Consider the following 17,525-nt stretch of genomic DNA (forward strand, 5'->3'; position numbering starts at 1 on the left):
CTGTCAGAGAGTGAATCTGCATCTCATTCAGAGCTTCTGCTGTTTGCTTCGTTCAGGCATGTAGTATAATTTCACAAAGCTAGTCAGAACATTCTGTTTTTGCTTCAAATTGGGTTATTATTAAATCAAATGATGTATATGAAATTATATAAATTATTTGAAATTATATAAATTATATGTATATGAATTATATAACTAAAATAAAATAACTAATTACAAATTTAGGTTAAATAAAGATGTCAGTCTTTATTTTTCTTCTTTTTAGGAAACAAATCAAAGAAAAAATAAACAAATTCTACTGTTCCTTCCCATGCCTATCCGCGACCAAATCTTACCATGTCCTACCTGTCCCGTCTAAGGATAACCTGACATGCCCTTCACCTGCTATTACCTTCTCTATCCCCTTACAGCTCTGGCGGGCAGTGGGGTTGTACGGTGGCCTGCTTTGACCCTGGTGCACAGAAGCAGTGCCTTTGATAAAGGGCTTTGTCTGACCTAACAATGGTGGTGGAGGCACAATGCCGCCGCTTTCAGAGCTCTCTGCACAGCGGCGTCTGGGGCAGGAATGCTGCTAGTTCATTGTTCAACTGAAGGCCAGGTCCGATAGGGGAGCCAAAGGTCCCAGAGTTCCTCCCAGCCTTGGTGCCATCATTACCCCACAGCGACAACCACACCCTTACCAACTTTCCCACCTACACACAAGATCAAGGTGAACATTTCAAGTCTGAGCATGTCCAGTTTGGGTTTGCCAGGTGTTATATATTAACAACCTTCCTGGAATCAAAGAGATCTGAGCCAGCCATCTCCTCAAACGGTCCTAAAAAGTGAATGGCATCTGCATCCCTGTGCGGGCACGAAACTCCATAACACCACTCACACATTATAAGCATGTCATAATGCAAAGTCACCAGACTGGCACCATAGGAGGAACAACCAACAAACCACTGCTCCTTTAGCCTATTTTTGGAGCTGTTCTGCAAGTCTATGAGACAATAGGATTGCCCCTGACCCTGTGGGAGTCTCTTCTTTCACTAGTAGATGAACTTAAGAAACGGTAGACATCAATCTTCCAGTAAGACTGCATTGGCAGAGAGAGCTGATTCATGTGATTAAGACACTGAAGAACTTCACCTTGATAACAGTGACCAACAAACACCAATCATGGCAATCCTGAATGTGCCAAATACACACACACACACTATATCACCTTCCGTGGAAAGTTCTCTAAACGAAAACAGCTAACCTGTTGAAGGGATCTCTGTTTCACCATGACGACTGGCCATATAATTCATGATACATGAGGACAATAGGTGGGACTTAAGCTTGTCTAAGCCACCTATGCCAGGAAAAACAGTCATAAAATATGAGACAAGCTGATAAATTAACCATAAGCTGCAAGGATGGTTTTATCTTTGCCTTGAGTAACTCTTTATGTAATGTGCTAACTATGTTGTGACTGTATTAATGTACAATATCATTCAAAAGTTTTGGGGTCGGTAATTTTAAAAATATATATTTTTGTCTCTTATGCTTACCAAGCCTTCATTTATTTGATCCAAAATATAGTAAAAACAGTAATATTGTGAAATATTAATCTGAAATGTTTTCTATTTTAATCTATTTTAAATGCACTTCATTCCTGTGATGGCTAAGCTGAATTTTCAACATCAATTTCTCTAGTCTTCAGTGTCACATGATCCTTCAGAATTCATTCTAATATGCTGATTTGCTGCTCACGAAAACATTTCTTTTAAATTATCAGTCCGTTTGCTGCTTAATATTTTTTTGTGGAATTCATGGTACATTTTTTCAGGATTCTTTGATGAATAAAAAAAGATTAAAACTGTTGTACACAAAGAAAAGTCTTCCTTCCCATGATTATTATCAAATAAATCATGCTATTTATTTATACATGCCCTATTAAGTTACCAAATAAGTTTCAAGTTCAATTTGTATTTTGATACACTGATACTAGATGGAGCCATGCACAGGATGAAGCAGAATCTATGTGAAGCGTGTGAGAGACAGATAGATAAATATATAAAGAGAGAGAGTGAGAAAGAGACAGGACAGATAATAAAGAGTGCCACACAGGGGTTTATGATGTGGTTGCTAGGCAGGCTCTGATTCGCCTTTGACGTAAACAGAACACACAGGATATTACTATACAATAAACACTGGTCGAGTAACTCACAAATATAATTAAACAGGAAGAATCGGTGTGACCGTGTGTGCACATATGTGCATAAGACTCTCAAGCTCAGCACTTCATGTTCTGGACCAAAATATTCCTGTCATCTCTCAACCCTAATTTGGGTCCATAGGTTTTTAAAAAGCTCATGTGATAGCTTGCGTAGTACTCGACAGAACACCTCAACATGTACTAAACGCCATCATACACTTATGTGCTGCAATCCACCGCTGCCTTATGCCTCCTTAAAAATCATTGCCAAATTGTTTAAAAGGTCAATATGCAAGGCTTAGGTGTGTTTATGCAGGTCCACGTGTGTGTAGTAGGCTTGCCGCGATAGACGGTGCTGACGGTGATACCGGTGTTAAGCCGCAACACCGGTTACGTCACTTGCCCACCGCGTCACCGACCCCCACCGTCGTTTTGATTTTTATGGGAAAATTTCCTCACCATCACAACCCTAGTGTGTAGTTAAAAGAAATTGTCATGGATCTACTAATAAATGTGCACACAAACATGGGGTGAAGGTCTCTCTAGGGAGGGGAAACTTGTTTGCTTATAGGGTCAAAGTTTCAGTCTGTCTCAACGTAGATCAGTAACTCAGTATACCAGTAAACTAGTGGAGGTTGAACTCTAAAGGCTGATACGGACTCATCTACAATCACTGACAAACACTAATGGCCCACAGCAATACATCACCTCAAAATGTAATCACACTGATTATTTTGTATATAAATTAGCATCTTATGTAATCGTCCCCTAAAAACTGTATCCGATCATGGTCAGATGAACCCAAAACCAGCCTAATTATACCGAACAAGTGTCTAGACATTCACATGACTCGCTAACTTGTTTATTTTTCATTTTAATATATTTAAATCAAAAGAATAAGAGGCTATATCATTCAAAAGTTTGGGGTTTGTAATTTTTTTTTTTAGTTTTTGAAAGAAGTCTCTTATGCTCACCAAGGCTGCATTTATTTGACCAAAATATGACAAACATTATTATAGTGAAATATTATTATAACTTAAAAAAAACACTTTTTGCTATTTTAACATATTTTGAAATGTCATTTATTCCTGTCATGGTAAAGCTGAATTTTCAGCAGTCATTACTCCAGTCTTCAGTGTCACATGATCCTTCAGAAATCATTCTAATATACAGATATGTTGATCGAGTAACGTTTCTTATCTTCAATATTAAAAACAGCTGTGCGGTTTAATATTTTTGTAGAATATTTGATGAACAAACTATTTAACATTAATATTATAATAATTAATAATAATAATTTATGCATTTAGCAGACGTTTTTATCCAAAGCGACTTACAGTGCATTCAGGCTATACATTTTTTACCAGTATGTGTGTTCCCTGGGAATCGAACCCACAACCTTTTGCGCTTCTAACGCAATGCTCTACCACTGAGCCACAGGAACATATTATAAATGCCTTTAATGCCTAATGTCTCTTCTGATCAACGTAATGCATCCCTGCTGAATAAAAGTATTAAATTCTAACAACAACAAAAAACTTTTTTTTCAAAGAAAAAAAACGGACAAAAACTTTTTAAATGTGTAAGTTTTTTTTTTTTTAATCATTTGCAGCTATTAGGGATGTAACGATTAACCGCGAGCCGGTTGAAAATCGATTCAAATATGTGACGATTCAAATCGGTTGAGATACTAAACAAACCGCGATTCAATTAGGGGTAGGAGTTTATATGAATGCATGTCTGAGGGGAACTTACGGTCTTTAGAAAAGTTTAGATGGTATTTTTTAATCGAATCGTGAGTTGAGTGAATCGTTACATCCCTAGCAGCTATATTTGCATACTTTCTAAAAATATATGGAAATAAAGACGTTTGCAGGTAAAATCACATTCTGAGACTGTTCTTTACACATTTAGGCCCTAGAAGCTACAGAGTGTCAAAGAGAGAAAGAGTAGTTAATTTTGCACTTGATACAGTCAATTTTATACAGTCTGTGGTATCCGTGTTGTTCTCATTCTCTTATGTGCTTTGTAAAGTAATGAAAGAGACATGAGTGTGTGCGTGTTTGAACAGAATTTAACACAGGAAAAGGATCCCGTTACCTGCGGCATAAATAAGGTGTGCTCTCAAAATAACGCTGTAAATATAGGCATATGTGATGTACAGAAGAGCATGATGCCTCTTGAGCAGAACTTTAGCCCAGCACAGCTCATCTGAAACACATTTCTTAACAGAGGACTGAGGTCTCCTACATAAAGCTACACTTAAATACACATAAAATAAAAACTTTACATTCTCATTAATTTTGCCCCAATTTAAAAATTGCACAAAGAAATATATAGAGCTTTTGAATAAAATGTGAAGATCACATGATCAGCAGAACATCATTCTCTACATAAGAGGGTTCCCAGGTAACTCCACTATAGAGGTCTGCATTCCCACGGCTCTCCCGTGGGACCGTAACGGATTTTTTGCGCCGCGGGATAAAATTCCCGAATAAAACGCGGTAGCGGTCAGTAACTCTGGTGTAATTTGAACGGGAGCGGGCAGTCTAACAATATCCCGTTCCCGACGTCCATTTAGAACAGCATATCTGCGCTTTATTCTTATTGACCACTGGTATAGCTTGCGCTCAGGACTGGTATGCACGCATGCTTTTACCGTCACGCGCTTTATTTGCGTGGTCTGTGCGCAGCATGTGCATAACGATGCTCAGAGCAGGCTGTACCTGTGGTAAATATACAGTCCTCAGACAGAACAGGCAGGTTGTCGATGAGTGACAGAGCAGAATAAGGATGGAGCAAAGTGTGGATGCGCTGTCCTTGAAGGACGTTCAACTCGGTTTTGTTTATATTTTGCTTAGCCTATCATTTTAAATGAAAGATGTCTTATTTATTTTTCTCTGCGACACTTTTCCTATTGTGTTAACAGAAAATGTCAAACTAATTTAGTATTTTGACAAGACGAATAAAAATAGCTAATAGGCTATTTTTGTACAACCTACATTTTTATTTTTTTTTCTCTCTGCGACACTTTTTCCCTATTGTGTTGTCAATGTTAAAGTGAATATATAGCAGGAGCGGGTGGGTGCGGAATAGAACCTTGAGGGAGCGGGACTAAAAAAAACTGTCCAGCGCAGACCTCTACTCCACTATATAGACAAATTTGCTTGTAGGCTAGCCTAATCAGGGCCACCTGCTAATAGCACATTTTGACAATGATACCAATAACTCACATTTATGTATCACACATAAATAACATGATATAACAGAATTCCAACGTTCCATGATATTAACATCTAATTGCCTCATTGTAACATGGAACCATTCACAGAACATTTCTGTAAAAGTTGTTTACTGAAAGAGGGTTCACAATAAAACAGCCTAGTTTCAGACAAGACTACATTAGATATGCAGCACAGACCAAACTAACCATTTCGAACATTTCTCTGCTCATTTGGACAATCTGTGACAATTCAGTACAGAATAAACTCTTCTGTTCCACGCTACCTTGGCTGTTTACCTCGTGATGTGTGATAGTCCCAGAGTGAGCTCTGAAAAGCACTGTGTTGATATTAAAACACATTGCTGAATTTTACTTAAAGGAACACCCCACTATTTAAAAAAAATAGGCTCATTTACCAACTCCCGTAGAGTTAAACAGTTGAGTTTTACCGTTTTCAAATCCATTCAGTCGCTCTCCAGGTCTGGTGGTAGCACTTTTAGCTGCAGCTTAGCATAGATCATTGAATCTGATTAGACCTTTAGCATCTCGCTCAAAAATGACCAAAGAGTTTCTATATTTTTCCTATTTAAAACTTGACTCTTCTGTAGTTACATCGTGTACTAAGACCGACGGAAAATGAAAAGTTGCGCAGTTCTAGGCCGATATGGCTAGGAACTATACTCTCATTCCGGCGTAATAATCAAGGAACTTTGCTGCCGTACCATGGGTGCAGCAGGCGCAATGATATTATGCAGAAATCACTTAGCCTTTATATTTATAATGCAATGCTAATTGACATAGCCTTTATCACTGCATAGAATACTATGAAATAATATGTTGTGTGATTTATTCTATATAAGATGCCACATCAACTCATAGAATGATTTTATTTCAAACATTTGACTGACGTTATGAAGTGAGTTTGGAGTAAAAACATGTTATTAAATGTTGTCTTTTGGACAAGACGTTCATAAATGCTTCTCATGTTTGGAAAGATGTTTGATGCATGTTGGTTTTTCAAATGCACGTTATAAGCGACTCAAACATTTACTACTCAAGCATTTACTACTAATCACATTAACCGTACTTCACTGACAACAGTTTTTGAGATTTCATAAATCGCACTAAACCAAAGGATTTATTCGTGATTTCAATTAATTGTGCAGCCCTAATCACCATATTCTAGGGCTGCACGATTATGACAAAAATCATAATTGTCGATTACTCCCTTGAAATTATAATTGCGATTATTAATTACAACTATCACAATTTACATTGAATGATGATTATACCATTGTTTGATGCAACTGCATGCCATATTTTTATATGAAAATAAACAAGCTGAAAACACTCTAACTGAAAAACCTCTATTACTCTTCTATAGTATTAAGCCTCAAATGTCAAATATACATCGGATTGGTTTCTTCTTTAAATTATAAAAAAAAGTACAAATATGAATGGTATTATAATGTTATACTAAAACAATGGAAAAACCTTTAAGATAACATGTAGAAAGAAAAAAAACATCTTAAGCCTGCAGAATAACATAAGTGGACTTTGAACGATTAATTGCCACTTTGAACGATTACGTAATTGTGGCATCCATAATTGTAATTGCGATTAGACTGCTGTAACCGAACGCGGCCAGGGTTTAAAGGCTGAACGAATGACTGACAGCCACAGCGGAGAAAAGAGTTTGTGTGAACTTTAATGTAATGACTTAAATATTCATATGTAGCTCACATTAAGCTATCGTATGGCTTCAGAAGTAACACAGAATAATTCGCACAATCGAGAAAAAAAAAAATAAAAAATCTCGGATTTGGATTGGACCTCTCTGACCGATACCCGATCCGAGAAAAATGGCACTATCGGAACGATACCCGATATGAATATCGGATTGGCGCATCCCTAACAGTAACGCAGAATCACTGTTTGTAAAATTAAAGTCTGACAGTAAGATTTGAAATTATTGGTTTGGTTTGTACATCAATGTGGATTGATGCATTAATTCAACCTACATGCTAAAGTGTATAAATGTTTGCAGGAGTTTTCTGCATTATAAGCATGGGAACTTTGGGAATGTGTAAACTTATGCAAAAATCCTTCAATTCCACGCCCAAATATGAGACCTGTAAAGTGTTTGTTGGATCATTTAATATTTATGTATCAATATACATAACTTCTTAACTACTCAATACAGCTTCTTGGCTAGGAACAGTCAGCAAGTTAATTCGATAAAAGCAGAAGTCTATATATTTCAATGAAAATGGGAAAACAGATTATGGATCAAAACAGGATTTGTGAAAAGAATTGAATTAAACTGAATTGAAATGAGATATATATATATACAGTGGGTACGGAAAGTATTCAGACCCCCTTAAATTTTTCACTCTTTGTTATATTGCAGCCATTTGCTAAAATCATTTAAGTTAATTTTTTTTCCTCATTAATGTACACACAGCACCCCATATTGACAGAAAAAAAAAGAATTGTTGACATCTTTGCAGATTTATTAAAAAAGAAAAACTGAAAAATGCTCAGTATTTAGTAGAAGCACCCATTTGATCTAATACAGCCATGAGTCTTTTTGATGCAACAAGTTTTTCACACCTGGAATTGGGGATCCTCTGCCATTCCTCCTTGCAGATCCTCTCCAGTTCTATCAGGTTGGATGGTAAACGTTGGTGGACAGCCATTTTTAGGTCTCTCCAGAGATGCTCAATTGGGTTTAAGTCAGGGCTCTGGCCGGGCCATTCAAGAACAGTCACAGAGTTGTTGAGAAGCCACTCCTTCGTTATTTTAGCGGTGTGCTTAGGGTCATTGTCTTGTTGGAAGGTAAACCTTAGTTCCAGTCTGAGGTCCTGAGCACTCTGGAGAAGGTTTTCGCCCAGGATATCCCTGTACTTGGCCGCATTCATCTTTCCCTCGATTGCAACCAGTCGTCCTGTCCCTGCAGCTTACCTTCCTATCCACTGATTTTTGCCTCTCACAAAAGCCACAGAGCCTTCCAAGAAGACAGTAAAGGCTTGTCATGTTTGAGCTTTAGTTAGGCTGAAACTTGAAAGTTAAGTTGCATGACATAAATGCAATGATTAGGTATTTTTTTTTATTTTTTTATTACTATTATTTTGATTTATGCCTTAGTTTTAGTTTGTACTGTTTACCTTTTTTAAAGTAATGTGAAATTGATTTAAATTTTATTTTTTTATTTTTTTATTTTTTAAATTTATATATTTGTATTTGCATTTTGAATGCAATTTGGCAATTAAATACATTAAATGGGTTTAGTTTTCACGGTTATTAATGTATGCAATTTCAGCAATAAAAATGTTAATTTTTCTAAAAAGAAAACAAATTAGTTGTTTATTTTAAGAGATCTATCTTATCTCTTGTATATTTAGTATTGCTCTTTAGTAAAGAAAAATGACTTCTTATCCGATTACTCGATTAATCGATGGAATAATCTGTAGAATACTCGATTACAGAAATAATCGATAACTACAGCCCTAATATATATACACACACATATATAGAGCGAGAGAGAGAGAGAGAATCAGATTAGGGGTGTGCGATATATATCATCTATGATAATATTGTAATTGTTGTTTTAACGATGTGCGATTTGACATGATCGAGTATATTGCAAAAACCAACCAAAACACACCTACAGAGACTATATGTGATGATGTCTAGTAGGTTGTGCTCGTCTGCATTTAGAGTGCGTTCTTTCACTGCATGATTCAGTGTATTAAATGGATGATCACAAAATTCAAGATATGGGGGCAGAAAATGTATGCATTTATATAATTTCATATAGTTAACCAATATTACACAAAGAATGCAGTTTTTCCCTCCAAAAATCAGCATGATTACAAATGTGACACTGATTTTATATAACAGTTCAATAAACAAGAAAGTTAATATTAAGAGACTTATGTTTTAGACACCATATTGCCTGTTTTTGCTTTCACCAACAAAAATAGTTCCAAACAAAGCCACAGCACTGTTTTGCGTCTCTGAGTAACATGACAGTGTTTCGTTCCTGAATGAATCACCTGTTTGAATGAATCGTTTCAATTGCAATGACTCAACTTATTAACAGTGACTTGCTGCCACCTACTGGTGGTTTTAATTTCCCATTTAAAGTATCTTTTCTTTTTTTAATAATTTCAAATATCAGTATTCAACGTTTTATGTTTAAAACATCAAAATATTATTTCTACATTTGTAACTGCAGGTTAAATGCATCCAGGTCCATCTGAGCTGCATTAAATTGTGTAAATACATCTAAATGCCACTTCAGATGCTGCCGATTCTGTGTTTCCACTGCTTTGCAAAGAATAATTTTGTTGATACTGATTTTATTTGTTTGGTAACAACCCAGAGGTCTTATTATTGTTACTGACTTTATTGATCAACTGTAAGAATTTGATGCAAAATTACTTTATAAAGTGTAAAAAAAAAAATGCCCATAAAGGGTAAAAATCTATTTAAACTTAATGGAAAAGATTAATTTCTGTCACTGCTGTGAACTGACCACCACACGGAATATGAAGAATATCAAAATCTTTAGGAGTCAGCTGTACCTTAAGGTACCAGCACAACACACTGTGCAAAATATTGCCTGATTATCGTTATCAATAAAATCCCAAAAAATAGAGACATCATTTTTTGTCAATATCACACACCCCTATGTCATATGCACTTGCAGACTTATGGACAGTTTATATCTATGACTCAAAAACAACAATTAGGCAGGCAAATCCAGCCGACACAAACAATATCACAAGTGATATTAGTTATTATATTAAAACCTAGTAAAGTTCAGTGACCATCCAGACCAACATTTTGTATAGACACAGGTTAAAAGGTTTGGAATGATGTAGTTGATGTTGCTAATCTTGTGTAATCTTGAACAGATAGAGTGAATGTGCAGGCCACACAGAGATGATGCAATCCATACATGAAGCTGAGGTTCACTTTTGAGATGATTCGCTGACTTTTGAAAAGACAACATAAACCGTCACTCTATAACTTAGGCAATTAGTATTTTCACCAACAAAAAAATGGTTTTACGACAGTAATTTCTATCTTTTGCTGTAGTGTGTCAGTAGGAAATATCAGTTTACATTACTAAACATTCCTTTTGCCATTAATTGTAATAATCCAGTGAAATTTGTTTGCACAAGGAGTCTGACAATAGCCAGTGCTCCACACAGAGATCTGATCTCACCATCATCCAGTCCATCTGGGATTACATGAAGAAACAGAAAAAACTGAGACAACTCCAAGACACTTCAAGAATCCTACCTGCAAAGCTACCTGAAAAACTATGTGCAAGTGCACCTAGGACAAAAGCTGTTTTAAATGCAAAGGGTGGTTACACAAAATGTTGATTAGATTTAGCTAACAGAAGTTAATTGATAGATAAAATCTCACTTTAAAGCATTTTTACACAAGTGCCTAAAACTTTTCACAGTGCTGTAGTTAATGGCAAAAGGAATGTTTGGTAATGTAAACTAATATTTCCTACTGACAAACTATCAAATATCTGACTTAAAACCATTTTTGTTGGTGAAAATACTAGTGGCCTAAAACTTTTGCACAGTAGTGTATATCACACTAAAACTATATAGAGAAGGTATATCACACACAACGAAAAACTGAAAATGTATAATTTTACACATTGAAAGTGTACTTGATTCAATGTAAAATAAATGATAAGTAAAACATAAGGTTTACTATAAGTACACTATCTGCAGGTTGAACTCCCTGTATAACATTTAACTGTTTGTCTGAGCACTAGTCAACATTGACATTGACAGAGGGAGACCTGCTTGGCATTTGTGCGATGACACAGTAATGGCCCAGAAATTACCCAGCAGTTTTAATAAACTAGTGAAGACTACTGGAATAGTATCCTACCTGCAGTGCCCCCAAAAGCATGGCAGTGTATTACGAATCCTTTAGCCAATGACATATCATGCAATAAATTTTACAGCTAAACCCTGCAAGTCTATATCTGTAGCTAGTTGGCGGCAATGCTGCCTGAAAATAAAGTTTCCTTTGTATCATCACCTGAGTCATACATCTACAACAGTTCTGTTTGCCAAAGGAAAAGAAGGGTATGAGAGAAAGAGAGAGGGTGAGAGAGATGTTATAAAGTTATCACTTGCTTTAAACCAACCTTTTTCTCTCTCTCACACACACACACACACACATCCATCTCTTCTTCAACTATGATAAACAAATGAGTCATCTAGGGCTTGCTGAGAACACTGACTCACTAACACTTCATTCTCTCACACACCCTGCAGCAACACACACTCAGCAGCTCCTAAACAAAGTGGATATAAAAAAAAATAAAAAAATAAACATTCAGGGCAAAGGAGTTAGAGAATGCAACAGGAAGGAGATGCCAAGAGGAGGGGGTGCATTACAATAAAGTTGTTTTGTACACACTTAAAGGGATAGTTCACCCAAAAATGTAATTTTCTGTCATCATTTAGCCTACTCATCGATTCATTCCAAACCTCTAAGAATTACTTTTTTACTTATTTTTGACTGATTGCACAGACACTATTGGAAGAGAGCTGAACTGGATGATGACATCACTGAATCAATGAACTTACTTTAGCTGGAAAAATGACTCTTTGTTATTGTCTTCTTGCATCATTGACAAACTATTTTCCTCTTTAACACTGTAAAGCTGCTTTGACAACCAGTATTGTATAAAGCGCTATAAAAATAAAGGTGATTTGACTTTCTTCCAACTACACAAAACAAGATATTTTTAAGAATGTTGCAACTGTTTTTGCCCATACAATTAAAGTCAACAGGGTGCAAACAACGTTGGACTTTTATTGCATAGACAAAAAAAAAACACACATTGAGACATAACTATATTTTGTTACACAGAAGAAAGTCAGTCATACAGGTTTGGAACGACAAGTGAGTAAATGAATAAAGCAGCTAATCTTTTTAACTAGTCTGCTCTGAACTATTATTTAGAAGATAAAAAAGTATGGAAATACTGGAAACTGAAACAGAGGCTGACATATTCAAGAAAAGTGTCTTTTATATCAACATATTAAACACATTTAAAACAAAGACAGACTAACTGCCAGAAAGGAAAGTTTGTTCAGAAAGAAAGAGATGATTTTAGAGAAATAGACATGACTTTCAAGAAAAACAATCATATTTAAGATTGCTCACCTTTAGACGCCGATGTAAGACCCTCAGATTTAATTAAATCTATGCTGACATAGGCACCATTCTCTGGGGGAGGAACGCTGGAGGATGACAAGGCAAGCGCATCATGACTGTTTCCAGGCTGGAGATCGTCTCTCAAGTCTAGGGCGATGTAGTTCAGGCCATTCTGGTGTTCCACAGGTAGAGTCCTTGCAGACCTCACAGAGGGGGAATCGGCTCTATCCGAGGAGTTTCCATGTGCACCCTCACTGCCGAATGTCACGCCGTCAGTCCAAACACAGTCAAAGTTCTGACGATTGCTGCAGCCCACCTGGTGAGCCCCACTATTGCTAGGCACGGTGCCATTGGAGTCCGTGCCACTTCCACCTGACGCTCCTGATGATGTGACAAAGGTCTCCGAGCTGTGTCTCCGCCTGCCCTGGGGATCAGCACGGACAACCTTAGGCTCAGTCGGAGGGCTGAAGGGGAAAAACTGTTGCTCCAGAACACACAGGTGCTCAAGCATGGCTGTAGGGCTCTTGGACTCCTCCTCAGGCCCAAAAGACATTTCTGTGTAGTCGCCAGGCTTACCCACCGTGAGCCCACTGCTGTGGGAGGATGAGGAGGGCCGGATATATGAAGGAGGATTCCAGGGGGCCACCAGGGAGGGCCGTGGGGACCGACTCTTTGGTGGAAGGCCATCCACCTCGACAGTCATGTAATCCTGTGGCAGCGGAGACTTGCGCTGCTCCCGGTTAATACTAAGGGTTGAGGGGGGGCAGGGAGAATATGTGGGCCGATCCCCAAATTCAATATTGATGTATTCTCCAGGGCTGGAAGGGCGCACTGCCACTTCTCCTGCTCGCAGAGAGCTGTGCAAACTTCGCCTTCCCAGGGGCAGGCGGTTCGGCCGAACGGCACGGCGATCCGTGAAGCCATTATGTTGAGAGGACTCAGAAGGTGGGCACCTGCTACTGCGATCTGGGGTGGCTGTGGGTGAAATGTAGACTGGTTTTGCTGGGGAACTCATTGGGACATAATCATCATGCTCTCCCTGGTCTCTGGATGGAGCTTTGTATGAGCGAGGTAGGGAGAAATAGGGACTGTAGGATTTGGGGACACCAGGAGTGGTCAAGGCATAATAATTCTCAGCGGAAACCTTTTGAGCATTAGCTGTGGAGCTGCTCTGAGACATATCCATGTATTCTGCATTCTCAAGGCAGTCTGAGGCTCTTCGCCCTTCTGCTCGTCTGCTAATGTCAGGGCTAGATGGGACGGGAGAGTCAGTAGCCCCACTTCTACCTGGGAGCATCATCATATAGCCTTGAGAGTCCATGTGCTGGGGAACATGTAAAGCAGCACTTTGGACTTGTGCAGAGGCAGAGAGGAGGATATTTGGTTGCATAGGCATGTAGTCTGCATCACTAGCGGAGGGCAGCACACCTGCCATCATGGGCATGTACCCATCATCTTTAGGCCCGTCTGCAGGCCGTAGGCTAGGGGCCCGGTCCTGGCTGTGTTCAGAACTGGAGCTGTAGTCAGAGCAGAGGGAGGAGGAGGTAGAGACAGTTTGAACACTGCCACCCCAAGAGCTACTCTCAGCCACAGCCTCGTCCAGCGAGAAGGTGGTCTGGGTCATTTTCTGATAAACAGCAACTCCAGCAGCACTAGCGCCCCCAACCTGCCTGGAGAAGGAGGGTGTCCGCCTCCTTAAAGACCCCGATCGTGAATCTTCATCTGCACTTTCATCTTTGATCGCCTCAGCTGCACTTGTTCCAAACACATCGCGATTCCAGCCCATAGCCATGTAGTCATTGAGGCAGTGCTCCTCACGGATCGGTGGTGTGTTTCCCAGGGAGTCAGGGGTGTTGCTGCGTACTCTGAAGTACCGGAAGTCTCCAGGGCTGGAGCCATACTCATCAGACGAGTTGAATCCTCCATCACTCGGGGATCCACAAATGGACGCACTGGAGGGGCGAGTGATAGTGTCTGACACAGAGCCATGCCCGCTGCTGCTGGACATGCTGATGGGACTGGTGGTAGAAGGGAAGTGTGACACTGGCAGCGAGGCAGAACGGGCATGATAAGTGGAGCATGGTGGGGCACGAATATAGCGGGCCCCAGCCCCACTGCTACTTTCCTGTCGGCTCAGGTTAGCACGGGCTGTGTTGAGATGAATAAGGCTACCTGTCACAGAGCGAAAGGGGCGGTTCATCGTGCTTTCTCCCTCACTTGAGGTGCGGAATCGATACCCACTTGCTCCACTGCTCTTCCTGCTGGGTGGAGTGCCCACCACAGACTCGGTCCGAGCCCGCCGCTGGAGCCCTGTCTGGCTGGGTGGGAGGTTGCCCAAGTGTCGCCGTGTGGTGATGAAACCCATCGGGTTGGTGCCAGAAGACTGGCTTTTGCTTCTGGGCCTGAACTCGGCAAATGCCTTCAGTGCCTTCATGGTCTCTAGAATGGTCTCGTGCATGTTCTGAGCCACCACAGAATCATCCACCTGCATCCAAACCTCCCCAGGTCCTATAGAAGAAGACCGGCCAACCTCAATGAAAAAGAAGCTCTCTGAATGGCCGCAGCGTCTAATGTTCATCAGCTGCAAGTTCACGCAAGGTGTCTCAGAGTTCAGCTTCACCAGGTGAATGCTCTTGGCAGACAGACAGAGCCTATACACGCCGATTAGATTCTTCGTCTGGCCCAAACCCTTTGGTTTAACATTTACCTGCCACACTTCCTTAAAGTCAATCCCAGGGGTCACAGTACCATATCCATCGTCAATCTCATCTGCGTCCAGGTGGCCTCTCTTCCCCTCACTCATGAGCTCACTGAGCGCCTGGTACCACTCCTCCTGCTCCTGCTCATTCTCAGCGACAATCGCAAAGTATTCATCCTTAGTATACAAAGCAATGAGATGTTTATTCTTAGAATCCGCCCTTTTATTCACAGTGAAACACTGGTAGAGATAGATCACTCTTTTGGGGGGAGAGGCACCAGCTGATGCGGCGGCGGCGCTCGAGCGCAGAGTGTTTCGAAATTTCTTCTCACTGTCATAATATTCCAGTCTGCTCGGCCCCAGATGACTCGACGCCCGCAAGACGAAAAACCTCTTATGGCCGTGTTTCTGCTTTCTCAGATAGCCACACTTCCTAATGTCGTCCGACACGGCGGAACTGGTGTTCACAGCAGGGGAAGCTGAGGTAGTGTGTGTGTTACTCGCGGCAGAGTCCTCGAGCGCCCGGTTAAGAGAGGACGCGGATCCTTTCCTCGCCGGCGATTCCAGGTGCTGCTGCTGCTGTTCACTCGGTTGATGAAAAGCAGCGCTGCCGACATCAAGTACGGAAGGGGGTTCCCCGACAGAAGTGTCGCCGTTCGTCGTTGCAGCTGCAGGATTAGTCCCGACAGCCCGCTGTTGCGTTTCCAGCATCAACATAGCGGCTTTGCCTTCTTGGTAGTTCTCGAAATTTGCCATTAGATAAGAGATTTAAGGTCACTTTACCTCAGGCTTATAGACTGAGACCCCATGTTTGTTTGGGGGGAACGGTGTCTCAGGCGGCGCACTTCAGTGTTTGAGCTTCTCTCGGCGGCAAAATGAAAAGCAGGTATCCCAGCCAATGCTCCTCGAACTCAATGCCAGCAACTGCAACATGACCACATTTACCCGGTCTATTATCGGTAGATCCTCCTAGCGGGCTACCAATCTGCTGCTCGCGCCCTGTGTACACTACGGAGCGCACACAAACACACATGACTCGTGCGTCATTCGCCTGTGGGTGGGAGGAGGCGCCCGATTGAGCGAAACGTGTGATTGAAAGCTGCGGCGACCAATCACGATGGATCTTTTCGGTACTACGTGAATGTGACTGACCAATGGTTTCACTCGGCGTTTCACTGTACTTCCAAGGTGACGTCTGATGATTGATAGGGTTTTGCCCAATGACATTCTGTAAAGCAAGTTGCGTCATAGGGTGTCGAGCGTTCATTGGCTGTAGCGTTTGACTGAAGATTCATCCGTCCTATCACAGACGTTTTAGCTCAGTGTTGTTTGTTCCTTTTGGGATGCATATCACTTGCAAGTTTTCTATGTACAGTCAGGAGCCGATTGCTCCCAATTAGCTTTGTTACATGTTTGCCAAACATCAGTGAATACATCCTTTTATCGCATTAATCCGATTATTATTATTGTAGTTTGCCGGTGATTGGTATTTTAACAGAAGTAGTCCGGGGATTTGTAAAGTACTAACTTGCTAGCCACTCGTGTTACAGTACCTACAGTCTGAACTGCTGGCAATCGAGTTGGTGTTTTGTAAGCGTGAGGTGAGAAAATGTCCTTGTAAATTTATATTGCTTATATATAAATTTAAAAATAAAGGACAATGAATGAGGACAATAAACTGCTTTTATTGTCCTCATTTGTAAGTCGCTTTGGATAAAAGCGTCTGCTAAATGACTAAATGTAAATATATTGTGAGTTTGGGCTCACAATATATAGCATCTTGCATATCAAAAATCAAAACTCTGAAAAACAGAAGCAGAGAAATTAATAGCATCCATAACTGAATATGAATGCCTAATCATCAAGATGTTTTAGTGTAAATGACGTTAAATTCATGATCTAACTTTCAACTAGCGTTTATAATTTGCTATCAAATCATGTCCAGTTACAATTATAAATAAATAAATAATTATTAGAAAAGGCATGCAGCTTGTGTCTCTGGGCTTTTTACAAGAAAAAAAAACACGTGCATATGATATGCATTGTAGATAATACAAGCTACTCTCTGATAAACATTTCACACTGACTCTGACCTGCTAAGTCATTATTGTGAAATAATTACTGTGTTCACTCATTTGCAACTAAGGTCAATAAATTGAAATGTGTTTTGGTGAAATTGATGAGAGGATACATTTTTAATGTTTGTTTAATTG

At 39.9% G+C, this 17,525-nt stretch overlaps 1 protein-coding gene across 2 annotated transcripts in view; it reads right to left on the reverse strand.

Annotated features, from left to right (window-relative positions):
• The window catches only part of LOC107711568 (insulin receptor substrate 2-B-like), a 39,515-nt gene extending 23,168 nt beyond the window's left edge, over nt 1-16,347 (reverse strand). For both annotated transcript variants that reach the window (XM_016516560.1, XM_016516559.1), the window contains exon 1: nt 12,624-16,347. In XM_016516560.1, coding sequence (XP_016372046.1) covers nt 12,624-16,068 — 3,445 coding nt within the window. In that variant the 5' untranslated portion in view covers nt 16,069-16,347. The remainder of the gene's footprint in view (nt 1-12,623) is intronic.
• Between the last annotated feature and the right edge of the window lie 1,178 nt (nt 16,348-17,525).

This window comes from Sinocyclocheilus rhinocerous, unplaced genomic scaffold, assembly GCF_001515625.1.
Source record: "Sinocyclocheilus rhinocerous isolate Xijiao unplaced genomic scaffold, SAMN03320098_v1.1 scaffold837, whole genome shotgun sequence".
NCBI classification, from domain to species: domain Eukaryota; kingdom Metazoa; phylum Chordata; class Actinopteri; order Cypriniformes; family Cyprinidae; genus Sinocyclocheilus; species Sinocyclocheilus rhinocerous.